Below are 15,717 nucleotides of genomic sequence, written 5' to 3'. Positions count from 1 at the left end.
CCACAAAGTTACAGAAAAGTGAGTTCTAGTGTTAGACTTTATAATAGGGTGACCACAGTTACCAACATTGTATTGAATATTTCAAAAGCTCTGGAAGAGAGGGTTTTGAACGCTATAACCAACCAAAATAAATATTTGAGGTTATGGGTATTCTGAATACCCTGATTTGATTATTTTGGTATACACATGTATAGAAGCATCACACTATACCCCATAAATATGCACAATTTATGTGTTAAAGAGAAAAAAGTTTTAACTAAAAAAATAAAGAATAGAATATTCCTTTTTGAGGGTCTATACTTAGGCTATATTAATGCTACTCTTGTTCAAAACACTTTTAGAACCTATTTGGAGTTGTCCTCAGAATGGATTTTGAGAGAATTAAACTTCCCTTTACCTTATTTTGGAGATACACACACACACTTATCTACCTTGTTTACAGCAGCCCGGGCTCCAGATGAAGCTTGGTGTAAAAAATGCAATCCATCAAAGGATGAGTATTCACCACCCCCCACACCACAGCATACTCTAAAGAGTGAACCAGAGGGATACTGACTAAAATCAGCTTCTTTATCTTACCGACATTTACTTTATGTAGAGAGAGAAAGTCTGCTTAGAATACCTATCAAGTAAAATCATGGGAGAAATACTCCAATCTCAAGCCTACTTTGCCAATAAAATATTACAACCTTTATTTAAGACAAAACTCAACTTGCAAACCTTGTGAGACAACAGGCAGAGATCAGTCCCTTTCAAGGGCATCATTTATTTACATCAAGTTTAACACTGTTAGCAGTTCACAGTCAGACAGAGTGAGAAAATTAAATTAGAAAAACAACTGAAAAGATATTACATAACAATTAAGAACAAATACCTGACAACACTGGTAGTGTGACCCATGACTGACATGTTTTCAGTTAGAGCCCATACTGTCTTATTGTATACTGGGTCCCCTTAGCAATGCACACTGTGCCCACTCCAACCTCGCCCTCTGTGCACCACATAGACCTGCAGAGTGGAACCTTTGGTATAAATATTAGTTTTTAAAGAGTCTCAATCAGCAATGTTTTAGGACAGAGTTCTATCAACCACCATGAAATGTTCAAACTTTTTACCAAATAAGATAAAAATTGGCGTTTCTCCACTGATAGTCATTATAGAATCAGATTGCAAGAAGGAAAAGTAAAGGGTCTACAAGGGAAACAGGATTTGTGTACACAGTAACAGCTCAGTCAGCCTGTTCATGGCAACACACCGGCCACACCTCCTCCTCCACTCCTCCTCCTCTACTTAATGGGCACAGTGTATCTTCACTTACAGACATAAACTTGTGCCCTCCACATAGATCTGAGCTATGAGGGTGTTCAAACATACACCACAAAGAACTGTAAGGTAAGCACTCATTGTTTGTTCTAGTTTCTAATCAAGGTGTTTTCTCAAGATATCAGAAAATCCTTTGCATGGTAGAGTACAAGTGACATAGTGAGAACTAGCTATCAAGATGGAAACTGGTTTACCTGGCCCTCATCTGTCAAAAGCAGCTCTGTCTGTGGCATTCTCGCTACTCACAACACACAGCGTGATACTTAAGAAATGTGCAGAGCAGTAGTTGGGATTCATTACTAATGATCCTAAAGCATTGCAGCCTTCTGCAACATCTTCTGAGTCAAGAATAAGCTTATTTGGCTTACCTATATATTCTTTTTATTGTGTTATAAATGCTGAAAATCAGGTACCCATATATGTGAAAATTTTATTAATCACAAGTCCCATCCTCCAACTAAATTTTATGGTGCCTAAATACATAATTTAAAACTTCTATTCTGAAGCTCAGAAGCAAGTCTAAGCAAATTCCAATCACAAAACTTCCTGTACTGCCTTCCACAAAGCTTGCTGGCATTTGACAGTGTGCCTCCACCATGTCCTGAAGGGCTGAGTAGCATGCTCGGGCTCTGTACACAGCTGAGCAGCTTGGCGTGACAGGTAGGATCCAGAAACTTGAACAAAGACTCTCACAGAACAGACACAAAGGACTGCACCATAATTCTGCCCTGAAGATGGTGCATATGCTCTGAGGACAAGATTGTACTTTCAACTTAAAGCACACACTTTCCTGTTAGATAACCGCACTCAACATGCTGCCTGTCACCACTCGGAGTTAACAGGGCCAGTTAACAAGATACAATTTTTCTAGGAGAGGTAAACAATTTCAAACTTATAACTGTACACAGAAGCAAAGTGTGTACATGTGAAATGAAGGGTCCAGTGAGGGCCTCCTTCCCTCGGCTCAGCCAGTGGGATGGAGAAAAGGGCAGCAACCTACCAGCACTCTGGAGGAGAACCCTTCAAGTCAGGGAGTCCCACTGACTGGACGTTTGAGCCTGAAAGCTCACTTCTACCAGACCTAGTTTAATCAAGCCAGTCAATGCAGCAGACAAATCTGTTCCTCTGTAAGACCCATGAACCTATTTTTAAAGGCACAAATCTCTACTGGTGACCTCTGCCACTCCAAGTCTGCTTAGAATAAAGACAACGTGCCACAGACCTCCTTATCCAGGGGGAAGCACTGAATCTTCTTGTCCTGACTACACAGGAGAGAATCTTTCCTAATTTCCTGGCCTTTGGAACTAGGATATTTAGTCAGAAACAAAGGAATTATCATCTCACATACTCTCACAAAGCAGAACATGCACCTCAGGCGGGTGGAATGAAAAGCAGCAGCCCAAAAGCAAAAATTTGTCTGTCTGCACATCAAAATAACTCTCACAAGAGATAAGGTGGAGTTCAGAGTCACCTGCAGAATCAATGCTGTGGAGCAGGGTGCAGTGCAATCTACAGTCCTGAAGTCCACCGGTTCCTCAGTAACAGGAGCATAGGGAATGGCAGTGAAGACCGGCAAGTGTAACTGTACTGAGCAGGGCACTCCAAGAACTACTGACTTGCCCCCCAGAGAGCCAGCTTTGCATGAGATCTTTTAAAATCTAGTAGCTGGAAAACTGAAACCCTACACAAATGATGCAGACACCCTCACTGTTAAGAGTGGGCTCAAGGTCTCGCCTCTCTGACTGATGAGACTATAACAGCAGTGTCCTCGGTTGTAACATGGAAGGACAGACACTTCTTGGACTGCCTTTCTCTAGTTCTTTAAAATGCCCAACAAATCTCCAACTGAAGCAAGCATTTTCAAAATGCTTGACAGGAGCTAAGGCAGAGATACAGAGAGCCAGAGTCTGTCAATACATCAGAAACTCAAGGCCAGAGACCTAACTATATAAAAAGGACTGGCCATAACAGGTGCTCAGGGAGAGATGGACCCCAGATCCAGATGGAGCAAGTTAATGCAAGCAAGATGATGAAACCTCCAAATTATTAAGAACAAAAATATGGACAACCCTGTCAGTTCAGTATGAACTCCTGGTAGGCGACAACCACATAGCCTGCTAATGACAATGATGTCAGGAGCAAAATGGGAAGAAGTGGGAGAGATTAGGGAGAAATGTAGCTGTAACTCAAAAGTAGCCACCTCTGCAATTTACTCAAGTATTTTATAATCTAGTAGGTAAATTAAGTTCAGATGTTTCTTAGAAAAAAACAAAAATAGATAATAAATGTAAATGCCATTTGTAATTGGTAGGAAATTGAGAAAAACAATTCCCCAAGTGTACTGATTCTACGGCCATCCAGTCTCCCCGACTCCCACCCCCAAACCACACAGGACACAGGCTTAAAAAGACACTGTCAACACCAACAGGTAACAAGTCTGCTCTTACCACATTTAAGATGCTAATGGTTGAGCATGAGGTGGACAAATGTTCAAGAGTAAGAGGGCCTTCCTTGAACTAAGGTTCCTAGAACCCAGGAGCTTCTGTATACTGAGGTGAGTTCACTTTACTATTTTTTTTTTTTTGAGACAGGATCTCACTATATAGCCCAGGCTGGCCTTGAACTCACAATCCTCCTGCCTCAGCCTCTCAAATGCTGAGATTACAGGCATGCAGCACCACATCAAGTGACTTTATCACTTTTTAAAGGTGAGAATTAAACAAAAAAGTTGGTCCCAGTTTTCTGAAGTTACTCAGCTCTGAACTATAACTTTAGCAAAACATTTGCTATGCCTGCACGTATTCATTTAGATCATATTTATAAATGCAATAAACTGTAGGGGTGAATCTATATATCTAAAGTTTCAGGCTCTCTGCAGGTGAAAGCCTTTAGGCCAATCAGCAATGATCAAATGTTGTAACTTCTACATAGACATTCATAATACAACTTTATATTACATTTGATACTTTCTCAAAGTGCTTTCAAATATATTATCTTATAGTCATTAAGATGATACTGAACAATATTTTTTTTAATTAAAAAGGAATGTAGGACTAGTTTTTTTTGAAAGAAAACCACCAAAAACTTGAGTTGTTATTCCTTTACTACAAAGTGCGGATTGTGGGTTGCTGAGGTCAGTCCAAGAGAATGACCCCATATGATCTTTTCAATTACTGAGTTCTACTGAATGCTTGTTTTGCTAGTGTTGCCATCACTCAACGTTCAAGCCCCTAAGATCAGAGCGTACCTGGACTATGTGCTTCAGAAAGTGTGCAGCACGTGTGGGCTGATTGTCTATCCGAGCCACTTTTTCGCAGTGTCTCACAAGGCAGCAGGTATGGTGGAAAGATCCCGTAACTGTATGTTAGGAGACCAAATTCCAGCCTCGACTCTGCCACTAATTGTTCGCAGATAATGGACAAGTAACTTAACCATCCTTTCCTCTAGTTTCTTACTCTATAAAAAAAAGGCTATTGACAGTTTTCAGATAATGCTGGGTGTCTGAAACACCTGTTGAGACTCATGGAAGACACATTGGTTGAGAATTTAATCCACTGGGAATTCTGATCTAGAGTGGGGCTATTTTATCAGTTTTTCTTAAAAGACCCCTAGGGAATGATTCTGTTGTACATTCCTGGATTAGGTGTTAATCAACAATAGTAGTTGACATTTATTGAGTGCTCACTGTGTACTAGGCACTTGAGCTAAGTATCTTACAAACACTATCTCAATTAATCCTTACAACAACCCTGAGGTAGTTATTATCCCTGTTTTTAATGAGGAAACTGAGGCTCAGGAAGGGTAAATGACTTGCCTTCTAGACTAGCTTTAGAGCCTGGAAGCTAAACCACTATCTATACTGCATCCTTTAAATTCAAAAGCTCTGTGATTTTAGTTAAATAATTATGAGCTATGCCTTGGCAAAGACAGTATGTTTTATTAATTAGGAACTGTTTACTAGCCAACTTTCAATTGAGTTGTTAAAAAATTTTCTAATTTAAACCTAAAAATGCATTAGGGAAAGGGTCTCCACAATAATGACCTTTATGTAGATGTCATCTATAAAAACACTGAATACAATTTCTCACATAACAGAGCTCATAGCTTGGTACCAACTTCAATTCACTGTAACAGCATGTAGAAAACACATCTTTTAAGAAAGGGCAAAAATTTTAAAGGTTGTATCTCTGGAAATCATGATGGAAGTCTGCAACTCAAAATTTGAAATTTTAATTTACACAAAGCCTTTCAAGAGAGCACTCAAGGTAAAGCACAATCCAGATGTATCCAACATGAAACACTACACCTTAAAGCAGACCTAAACTGCAATCCCATCACCGGTGTGTGAAAGGAATTGAGCTGTGGCAACCCAGAGGGGTACGTACATATCGCCACTTTAGAACTGGCTGTGCGCAGCATGAGGGCCTTTTTTCATGCTTTCTGTTTTGCTCTCAGATTCGATAAAATTAAACTACACTTTTAGTTTCTAGAAGCAGTTTTCTGTGCTTTGAATTTAAACCTTTCAATTTACATGAGGCTTTCTTTTTTTAAGCTCATCCTTCACAAGTAGAAAAATGAAAAATCTAAATGGTACTTTTATAGCTAGTTGACAGTGCCTCTTTAACCTGAACCCTAAGCCCTTGACCCCTGAAGTTATACAGGTCAAGCATGATGTGGATGGGCTGTGCTACAATAGTTAATGCTACTCATGACAGTGTCAAGAAAAAAAAATATGAATTTACTGAGCACCTACTGTAAGCAAGACAGAACTAGGTGCTGCCCTGAGTAAGACACAGTCCTAGCTTACCACCCTTAAGAATGTTTATTGGTGAGAAAACCAGGGAACTGAAATACACTCAGTAGTGTTTCTCCAAGGCTTATTTTTCAGAACTCTTAAGAAAAAAAATAGAGCCCTTGCTTAAAAAATAAAAAAATCCCCTGAAAACAATTATAATCCCTTAATGTACATCCCACAATGACAGGGATAAACTTAAAAAGCAGCATAACATTTCAAAAATTTAGCTTTCTCCTCCCCACCTTTAAATGACTAACTGCCAAAATAAGTTCAAGTTTATGGATGTAAATGATGATGGGCAACAGTAAGAAGGTGGGAGGAAGATTGTTGGTTTTAAAACCCAAGTTCTTTTCCAACAACAACAGCAATGACCCGCTCACTAGGTGCTTGTGCTGCAACCATAGGCAGCACTGACAGGGATCACCAGTACCGACCAGGATGATCATTACCATCTTCTCCATTCCAATCCTCTTTTAACCTGAGCCTCCTTTGGAGCAGCAGTGGTAAGAACCAAGGTTTCCTTTCTTTCTAATGAAAACTAAGTTTCTTCCTTGGTCAAAAATGCCAAACTCTATCCAAAACAGTTTCTCCTTTAGTATTCTAGCCTAATTAATAAAAGCTCAACAGTTCTAAATTTCATCAGTATCTGCTACTTGGCAAAGGAGAATGGAAATCCAATATAACAGCACTAAAGAGCTCCCCAGAGAGGTTCTCAAAGGGGTAGCTATGCACTTATTTGCCAAACACCCTTGAGATCATGTACTGTTACCTTCATTTAACAGATTAAAAGATGGGCTGTGGTTTGGCAGTGCATCAGTGACAGAGCAGGGAAGAAAACTCACTACTTTATAGAGTCAAACTTCTATTTTTCTACATTAATATTCCTTTGGAAAAAGAAATTCAAAATATTTTGGGTTCTCTTTGGGGAATGCAGTATTCATAAAGCATTAAAAAAAGAACAAAGTATTAACTGGAATTAGACCTGATACCAAGAACATTAATAACATGTAACCCATAAGATTCAGTTCCATGCCATGCTAATTAGTTTCCATAATTATAACTGAGTGGGGAAGGGAAATGCCTATTTTTCAAGGAAAAAAACCTATTTAGGGTTAAGTCATTAAGTGTTCAGAGTCTAACTGGTACTCCCTAAAAGCAACCTACTCCTTCAATTATGCAATCTTAAATAGGGGTGAAATGACAAAATAAATAAAGAATATTCCCAATATGAACTTCACAAACAAGCACAATGATAGGGGTGAGGGAAATACGTGAGTGGAGAACAGCATGTGAGAATAATGTGGATGTAGTCAAAGCCCAAAGAGAGAGAATACCTTTCCCTACTGTCTACCCAAATTGGGCTTATGGTGAGAAGGAGGGAAAAGGTACAGAGAAGCAGATATTATGTCCAAGCCAGCTTCTCCTTTCAGTCTAAGGCTTCCAGGCCTGGCTATACAGTTTCAAGAAGGGCCTATCTCCTTAATATATTAGTTAATAAAGAAATGCACAACAATTCAAGTCCTTGACTAGTAAGTCAGCTGTGCAGGGGTATTGCATCAGAAAGGCTTCCCCTGTGGGAACCTGTAAGACCACTAGTTTCAAAATCAGTGTTAGTTAAACCCCTGAATGCTGCCAGGAATAAAGGAAGACAGCCTGTCCAGAAAAAGACAGAGAAGAACCACTAAGGAGATCCTTACACCTATGGTTTACAGATAGCCACCAACAAGCAGAAAGTTGATCCTGGTCCATTAGGAAATAATATAGTAGAGACTAGAAGTGACTGCTTATCAATCTAAGATTTTTTGGAGGGAGACTGAAAAATCTCCCTGACTAAACTTCCCAGCATTCTTTCCTTCCTGCACCAACTAAGACACCAATGGGAAACAGTACAGGAGCATACAGACACATTTCCTAGTTTTGTATTCTAACAATCTGACTTGCAGTTCTTACTACAGCAGCAATGATCTGTGGAAGCAAGGCCACTTCCAACAGCCTTTCTTCTGTTCCCCAAATTTATTAGGTAAATTGGAGCACAAGCACCCTTAGAACCCACGAGAGCCCCAGGTCAGTCCCTTTTGTGTGGTGCAGAATGATTGAGAGCAGTCCAGCCAGCACCTCACATGGTTCTACGTAAGGATGGGCTGCACTTCCTCCTTTATGACATACACATGGCTCCCTGATTTCCCAATGCAGTTTCCAACCTTGTCCACCACTGCCCTGCCCCCACCTAATTTATTTCTCCTATATTTATGTGGTTTGCTTTTTGTTATTTTTGAGATGAACCTGTAAACGTGAGAGCTCAGGGATCTGAGGTACTTCACATAAACACACTCAAGTATCAGTCTTTCATTTTTGAAAACAAGAACACAGAGAAACAAGTCCCTCTTCCTCTCCCCTCAGAAATGTGTGCATCTTCCCACTAGGCTAACAGTGGCTACCTCTGCACCACATCACTGATTTCCTGTACACATGACAATAAGTTATTAAGGACAGGGTTTGCCCCGGGCACACCAGAAACTGCTGAAGACACTTGCAGTTCCTGCAGGCTGAGTTCCAGCTTGCTTACAGCCTCTCGAAAGGCAAATTTGTTGCGAGTTTGAGGGATGCAGTCCACATAGCCTGAGCAGTAGTCCAACAGCTGGTGTCCAGTGTCTACCAGTTGGCTATTGGGCACAGGTTCTGTGATTGCACTGGACAGTAGGTCAGCACATTCCAACAGGGCCTCTTTGCTGATTTTGTCTGCTGAGATTTTCTCAGTAGCCTGTTTCGTTTTTCTCAGAGCCACTTTAGTACCTGCTGTGCCATTGGCCATTTTGGCTGGCGAAATGGAAGATGTGGGCAGAGGCACTTGAGGTGGAGGCATCACTGGCCTCCCAAGTTTCCCACTGCTGGACACGGCCCCTGGAGCTGCCTTTTTTCCTCCCTCCTGTGTTTCTGAAGTGGGCTGTGCAGCAGTTGGGGCAGCTGGCTCTTCTACAGGGTCTGAGCATACGGATGGATGTTGTAGTAGTCTCATCACTGGAGGTGGGGGTGGGGCACACTTTGGTTTTACCCGTCGGGGTCGGTCCTTGTCTCCAGAGGATGTGACCTGATGCTCAGATAAGAGCTTGAATTTATTCCCCTGAGAGTCTGTGCCAATAAGCTGCACGTCAGCTGGAGTGTGTTTCAAAGTGGGTGAGATAAGGACTGGCACTTTGTGGTTGTGAGTGGTTGGGAGGACAGCCACAGCCTTGGCTGGAGAAGACCAGCCTGGCTGCTCTCCATCTTCTGGGACTCCAGCCATCCCCAGTCGTGCCCCACCATTCCTCTCCTTGCCCTTAGGAGCAGCTGCCACTCCAGGCACCCCCATCCCTGGAGAATCCTTCTCTGTAATGGCTGGATCCCCGGAGGGGGCTCTTGGAGGAACAGCTGTGGCTCCTCTGGGCAATAGTTTGGCTTTTGATCTCTCCCTGGCTGGAGCAGTACCATCCTCTGACTTTTTTGGAAGCATGTCATTGGCCCTGTCCACATTCTCTTCTGGCTGAGAAGAGGTGGACACTGTCCTTTCAAGCTGGAGTTTGGACCTCTGGCAGTTCCTGGGAAGGGTCATTGCCATCCTATCCTGCTCTGGAAGCCCTGAGGACATGGAAGATGTAGAGTTTGACCTTGGAAAAGGCTTGGAGGTGTCATCACTGGCTGTAGGCTTACCTGCTCGTAAGCCCAGTGTCTTTTTGATTAAGCGAGGTGTAAAGAAGCCTGTGATGCCAGACCACCCACCCCCAGCAGAACCACTGCCCCCACCTCCACTACCATCGTCATTACAGATATTCCTCTGTGCAAAGCTCCCCCCATAGCACTTGGGTGGCACCAGATTCGCCTCTTGCTGGGCAGGAGTGAAAGAGAACCCATCAGCATGCTGTAGAGAAGCAACAGATGAGAAGTTACCCGTGAGTTCATATTTCTTATGGGGCTGATTCTCCATTTCTCGAAAGGAGCTGCTGCGTTTAGGGGGTGTGGGAGCATTTCTCTTCTTCATGAAGGAGCTGAAGAAGCCTCCCTTCCTATCCCTGGTGAAGCATGTCTCTTTGGCATCTTCCAAGAGGCTGCTGGGTGACTTGTCTCTTTGCTTTCTAGGCAACGCTGGGGACCCACTGGACGCCTGTGCACTTCTAATGAACCCTGATGAGAAATAGTGCATTAATAATGTGAAAGACAAGAAATGAATCATTAGAGTGACTGGTCTGAATTATGAAAGTTTTATTTTATTTTACTGCAGAACTGGGAATTAAACCCAAGGCCTCATGCATGCAAAACAAGTGCTCTATGCAGCTCCCCCCATCCCCGGTAATTGTAAAAGTTTTTGCAGCATCTAACAAATGTCAGACGTCGGCATTACTCAGAGGCAATTTAAAAATACATTATCATATCATAGTGATTAGTGTTCCAAATGGGATATAGGTGTAAATGGGAGGAAATAAACTGCTGGTTATTATCTCAGTATTAATTCTTTCTCTAAAAATGAATGCATCTGGCATTTCCTAGAGACTCAATGAAGGAGTTTTTGCCACAACTGAAAAAATGGTAACTATTTGAGAAAAGGGAGCATAGCAGAGCTCTATGTTCAACAGACAGACCTACCAGCAGTGGCAATGGAGGGCCAAAGACCAGAACAGTAGGAAAAACAGATGCCACACAGGCCTCAGGGAAGATGGGCATGAAATGGGCATAGCAGAATCAAACTCCAGGGTTCTTAAACAAGGCAGTTTCTATTCTATTCTACTTGCCTCAGGACCCTTACCTGGTGCTGAACTGGACGCAGGATTTTCCATGGCATCTTGTGCCCCTTCAATGTTCTCTTTGTTCTCCACCTGTTTCTTCAGGGTTCTCGTCTTGGAAGGAAGTATAGGTAATCGGGGCAGGTATGGAACAACAGACGATGAAGAGGCAGCTCTCCCAAGCTCCTCAGCTACCTCTGTGAAAAGACAAAAGGACTAATAAAAAACAATTTATGACAAAGAAAAGGAACTGTTTCTTTTCAAAAAGGCAAACTGAAAAAGAAATGGAGTAGAAAAGTGAAGTACATAAATGCGGCCAGGTGCAGTGCATGCGTAATCCCAGCTACTTAGAAGGCTGAGGATGGAGGAGCTTGAGTCTAGAAATTCAAGACTAGCCTGGGCAACTCAACAAGATGTCGCCTCAAAAGTAAACAAGTAAAACAAATAAAATAAAAGACAATAAAACATGGGTTGAAAAATGCTAAATTTCTTTTTTTCATCAATGTAGTAATTGAAATTGCCTTTTAAAACTGATTGGGGTTTGTATTCTATTCAAGAGAAGCAGAAATATTAAACTAAGGATTCAAGAGAAGTTAACAAAAAGTACCAATATGCACGACTTCTAGCACTTTGAGTTCACAGGAAATAGAGCTCATAGAGAACCAAGAGTACTGTGACAGGTAGCTACGCCTTCAGACCCCAAGGGCCAACATGCAGAAGTTCCATGTCACAAAGTGCAAGCATGAAAATATTTTTCATTAAGCTCTCTTTTCCTTTTTTCTTACCTGATGTGTAAATCAGTAGAGGAGCAGACCAAGATCAGTATGTCTGCCGGGCATGGTGGTGCATGCACACCCGTAATTCTAGCACTCAGGAGACAGAGAGAGGGGTCTGAAGCCAACTTGGGCTATACAGTAAGACCCTGCCTCAAAAAACCAAAATCAACTTGCCTGATTTCCTCTTCTAACGTTTTTAAAGTTGAACTCTGCTTAACTATGAAAGGAAAACAAATCTGAAAAATATGTATAAAATTGACAGTGTCTTAACAAATAAATAAAAACTAAGAATCCTGTAGTTTTAGCTCTCTAGGAATGGGCCTTCACTTCTTATAACAAAAGTAAGTTTAAGTTTATTGTTTGACTTTTTTTGGTTTTTTTTTTTCCAGTGTCTCTCTATGTAGCCAGGCTGGCCTTGAACTCCTGCTTCAGTCTCTTGAGTGCTGGGATTACAGGGGTGTACCATTATATCCAGGTGATTGTTTGACTTTGGCGTATATTTAAAAGGCATCATATACAAAAGGAACTTCTTATATATGTTCATACACTTGTTTTTTAAGGAAAAGTTTATCTCTGTTGATAGCCTAATCTACTTTTTCTCATATTCTATGCCAATATATTTAAGAATATAATTTTAAGTATTCAATTACATTAATTACTTTATTGACAGTCCACCAGATGTTTAAGTTGTTCTTATTTTTATTTTTTTTCGTGGTACTGGGGATTGAACCCAGGGCCTCAAACAAGTGTTCTTACCTCAAGGCACATGCCCGCCCGCCCCCTTTTGTTGTTTTGTATTGTTTTTGAAATAAGGTCTTACTAAATTTGCCCAGGCTTGTCTCAAACTTTATATCTTCCTATCTCCGGCTTCCAAGTATCTAAGATTAGAATTGTGCACCAACACACCCACTGTCAGTCTTTACAATGATAAGTATTATAAAACTACACTCTGATGCAATATCCTTGTAGCTAAATCTTGTTCATACTCTTACTTCCTTAAGGGACATATTTCCACAAATGGAATTTCTAGATACTGCTTTTATGATTTGGTTTTTGCTTTGGTAGATGTAGTTTAGAGAACTGAATTTTTTTTTTTTCCCTTTTTTGATGTTACTGGGGTTTGAACTCAGGGTCTCATGCTTGCTGGGGAAGAATTCTACAACTTGAGCCTTGCCCCAGCACATTTTTGCTTTTAGTTATTTTTCAGGGAAGATCTTGCATTTTTGCCCAGGGTTGGCCTCAGACCAAAATCTCATATTTGGGAGACAGGTGTTGCACCACCATGCTTAGCTTGTTTGTTGAGTTAGAGTATTTTTAATGTGGCTCTGTGGTGCAGTGAAGAGTTGGGATATTTTTATACTTATTTTTCCTTCTCTGTACCATAAGTGTTGATAAAGAACTAAACTTACTAATTTGCCTCATGAAGAGACTAAACTAATTTTGAATTAGAATGTAATTTCAATATTAAATATGAGACAGAAAAATAAAACACAGTTAAAAAGTCCAAAAAGGCAACAAAATAATAAAGACTAAAAGTTTATCTTGAAACACAGTCATGAAGTATAAGAACTGACCATTTTTGAAATGTAATTATCATCACTATTGCCACCCAACTAGCCACCAGTAAATCCTCCAGATTCTTACCTTCAGAAATGCTAGAGTCATGGAACATAGTTTCAAAAGCTTGATGGGTTTCAGCAAAAGAGGGCCTGTCGGCAGGGCTCCACTTCCAGCCTATGTGACAGAAGATGAGAATATCAAAACCTCCTTGTCAGAATTATACAGTCAGCAGCATATCAGATAATGAAGTCCACTCATCACAACATGTGCTTATTAAAGTAAAGACACAGCATGTTCGCAGTGGTAGTAATGCAGCTGCTTCTTAGTTCCAGACTCAAAGGTGTAAGAGCCCATTTCCTAATAGAGGCACTACTATTTATTCTGGGCTCCCATTCCCTCTACTAAAAGGATGAGGAGAGGTAGGATGAGGAGATGTGGGAAAGTAAGTTAGAACATGACAAGTTTTCTTCTAGTAAAAACGTGCAATAAGTAAAACCTGTCTTCAAACTCAGTCTAACTTATAAAAAATCAAGTATAGGGCTAGGGGTGTGGTAAAGTGCCTGCCTAGCAAGCATGAGGCCCTGAGTTCAAACCTCAGTACCACAAAAACAACCCTAAAACAAAGAAATGAACAAATCAAAAACCAAAAAGAATCAAGTATAAATATTCAGAAATATAACATCAGAAGGAAGCATAGTATTCACATTTGACAAAGGACAGTACAGAACACCAATGCTCAATGAGAAAATAATTTAAAGACTATGTTCAAGCACAGCTGCAATTTAATCCACTACTCACATTCCTACTTCTCATCTCAGTCAGATGCTTCTGTTTATTCATTGTAGAGGTTACTTTTATGCATTCTTATATAGTCTTTAGCAATCATTCTTACCTAGTAGAAAGCAGTCCTTCCCTAACTTAATCTGCAAATTCAATTTCTGATTATCTTATTAAAAATACAAATGTTTTTGAATCACGGGGGCAATATTTGGGCTACACAGCTATTGTTGAATTACAATATGGTTCAATGGTGTATCACACTGTGCCTGCAGGCAAATCAATGACAAACTCTTTAAATGTCACTCTAATAACACTGAGGGCTGAAATGTTTCCAATTTGTTAACTATTCTGAATTGCTGGTGTTTCAAAATTAAAATATGAAAAATACTCACATGCTCTCATAAGTTCATAAACCTTAGGGGGGCATCCTTCAGGTTGTTCCATGCGATATCCTTTTTCTAGTAGATCATAGACTTGAGACAGGTCAATACCTGGATATGGTGACATTCCATATGTAGCAATTTCCCACAATAGTACCCCAAAAGCTGCATGAAGGAATTTAAAAAAAAAAAAAAAAGAAAGAAAAGCTAGTGTTTCTTCTGATTTATTATTTTCTTTATATCATTAACTTCTCTTTAAGTTTCTGGGTCAGAATCACACACAGTTTCAACAACATTAATATACCCTGTACTAATTCTTACAGCGTAACATCTTTTTTAAGATGTTTTTCACAAGAACATTGCAGAAAACTTCGACAGTTTTCTTTAAACTGCCCAACTTTTATTTAACTTTCCTTTACTACAATGAGGCATAAAAAACTATAATCATATAAAAAAATCTGTGGTATAATCCAACTATTCTTAGAATAGTCTTTGATTTATTTAATGAGCTTCATGATTTTTAAAGTCAGCTAATATCAGAGGATTAAAACAAAAACTGAGATATTTGAAATCAGATAAAATAGTAGGAAAAAATTTTTTCTTGTTTTTGTTAAGACTTTGATTACATCTGAGTTTGAGAATCCTAGTGGCCCACAATCCAAATTCCAGTCTCGTTCTACTTGTCCAGGCAGTAGAAATAAGGTCTGTGACAAAGACAAGTTCTAGCTGAAACCTTATCATGCCTTCCTTGAAAACAACATACTGTGCCACACAGCACTCTGGAAATGAGCACTAAAATCTAATGTGAAAAGTGGGGAGCTTTACAAAGCATTATTTAAACTCCGATGCAGTATGAGAGCTACACTTTGACTTTTCTCCCTTTCTTTTGGTGGTACTTTTGAACTAGGGCCTTGTGCTTGTTAGGCAGGTGCTCTACTACTTGGGCCATACCCCTAGCCCTTTTTGCTTTACTTATTTTTCAAGTAGGGTCTCACATTTCTGCCCAGGGCAACCTGGACCATGATCCTCTTATTTATGCTTCTTACACAGCTGGAATGACAGGCGCACCACCACCTTCTTGGTTGAGAAAGAATTTTGTTAATTTTTTTCTCCCAATCTCTGCCTCCTGGGTGGCTGGGATTTCAGGTGTGAGCCACAGTGCCTTGCTACCTATCATCCATCCATCTACCTACCTACCTACTTCTTCCCTTCCTCCCTGCCTCCCTCCCTTCCTTCCATCCTTCCTTTTTGATATAAGGTCTCATTATGTTGCCCTGGCTGGTCTCTAACTCATAGGCTCAAGTGATCTTCCTGCTTCAGCCGCCAAAGTAGCTGGAACTGTAGGTATG

The 15,717-nt window shown here is 40.5% G+C and overlaps 1 protein-coding gene across 4 annotated transcripts in view; it reads right to left on the bottom strand.

Annotated features, from left to right (window-relative positions):
- Positions 1–3,849: 3,849 nt before the first annotated feature.
- Abl2 (ABL proto-oncogene 2, non-receptor tyrosine kinase) overlaps positions 3,850–15,717 on the bottom strand; it is a 102,984-nt gene continuing 91,116 nt past the window's right edge. For 2 of the 4 annotated variants that reach the window (XM_020174754.2, XM_074047349.1), the window contains exons 9-13: positions 14,381–14,533; positions 13,293–13,382; positions 10,896–11,069; positions 10,043–10,276; positions 3,850–9,733 (exon numbers count right to left, since the gene is read on the bottom strand). In XM_020174754.2, the coding sequence (XP_020030343.2) occupies positions 8,553–9,733; positions 10,043–10,276; positions 10,896–11,069; positions 13,293–13,382; positions 14,381–14,533 (1,832 nt within the window). In that variant the 3' untranslated portion in view covers positions 3,850–8,552. Of the gene's footprint in view, positions 10,277–10,895; positions 11,070–13,292; positions 13,383–14,380; positions 14,534–15,717 lie in introns of all 4 variants that reach the window. The other 2 variants (XM_074047348.1, XM_074047347.1) reach the window with 1 other exon arrangement.

This window comes from Castor canadensis, chromosome 11 (assembly GCF_047511655.1).
Source record: "Castor canadensis chromosome 11, mCasCan1.hap1v2, whole genome shotgun sequence".
Classification (NCBI taxonomy): Eukaryota; Metazoa; Chordata; class Mammalia; order Rodentia; family Castoridae; genus Castor; species Castor canadensis.
This window is presented reverse-complemented; position numbering and strand designations above follow the sequence as displayed.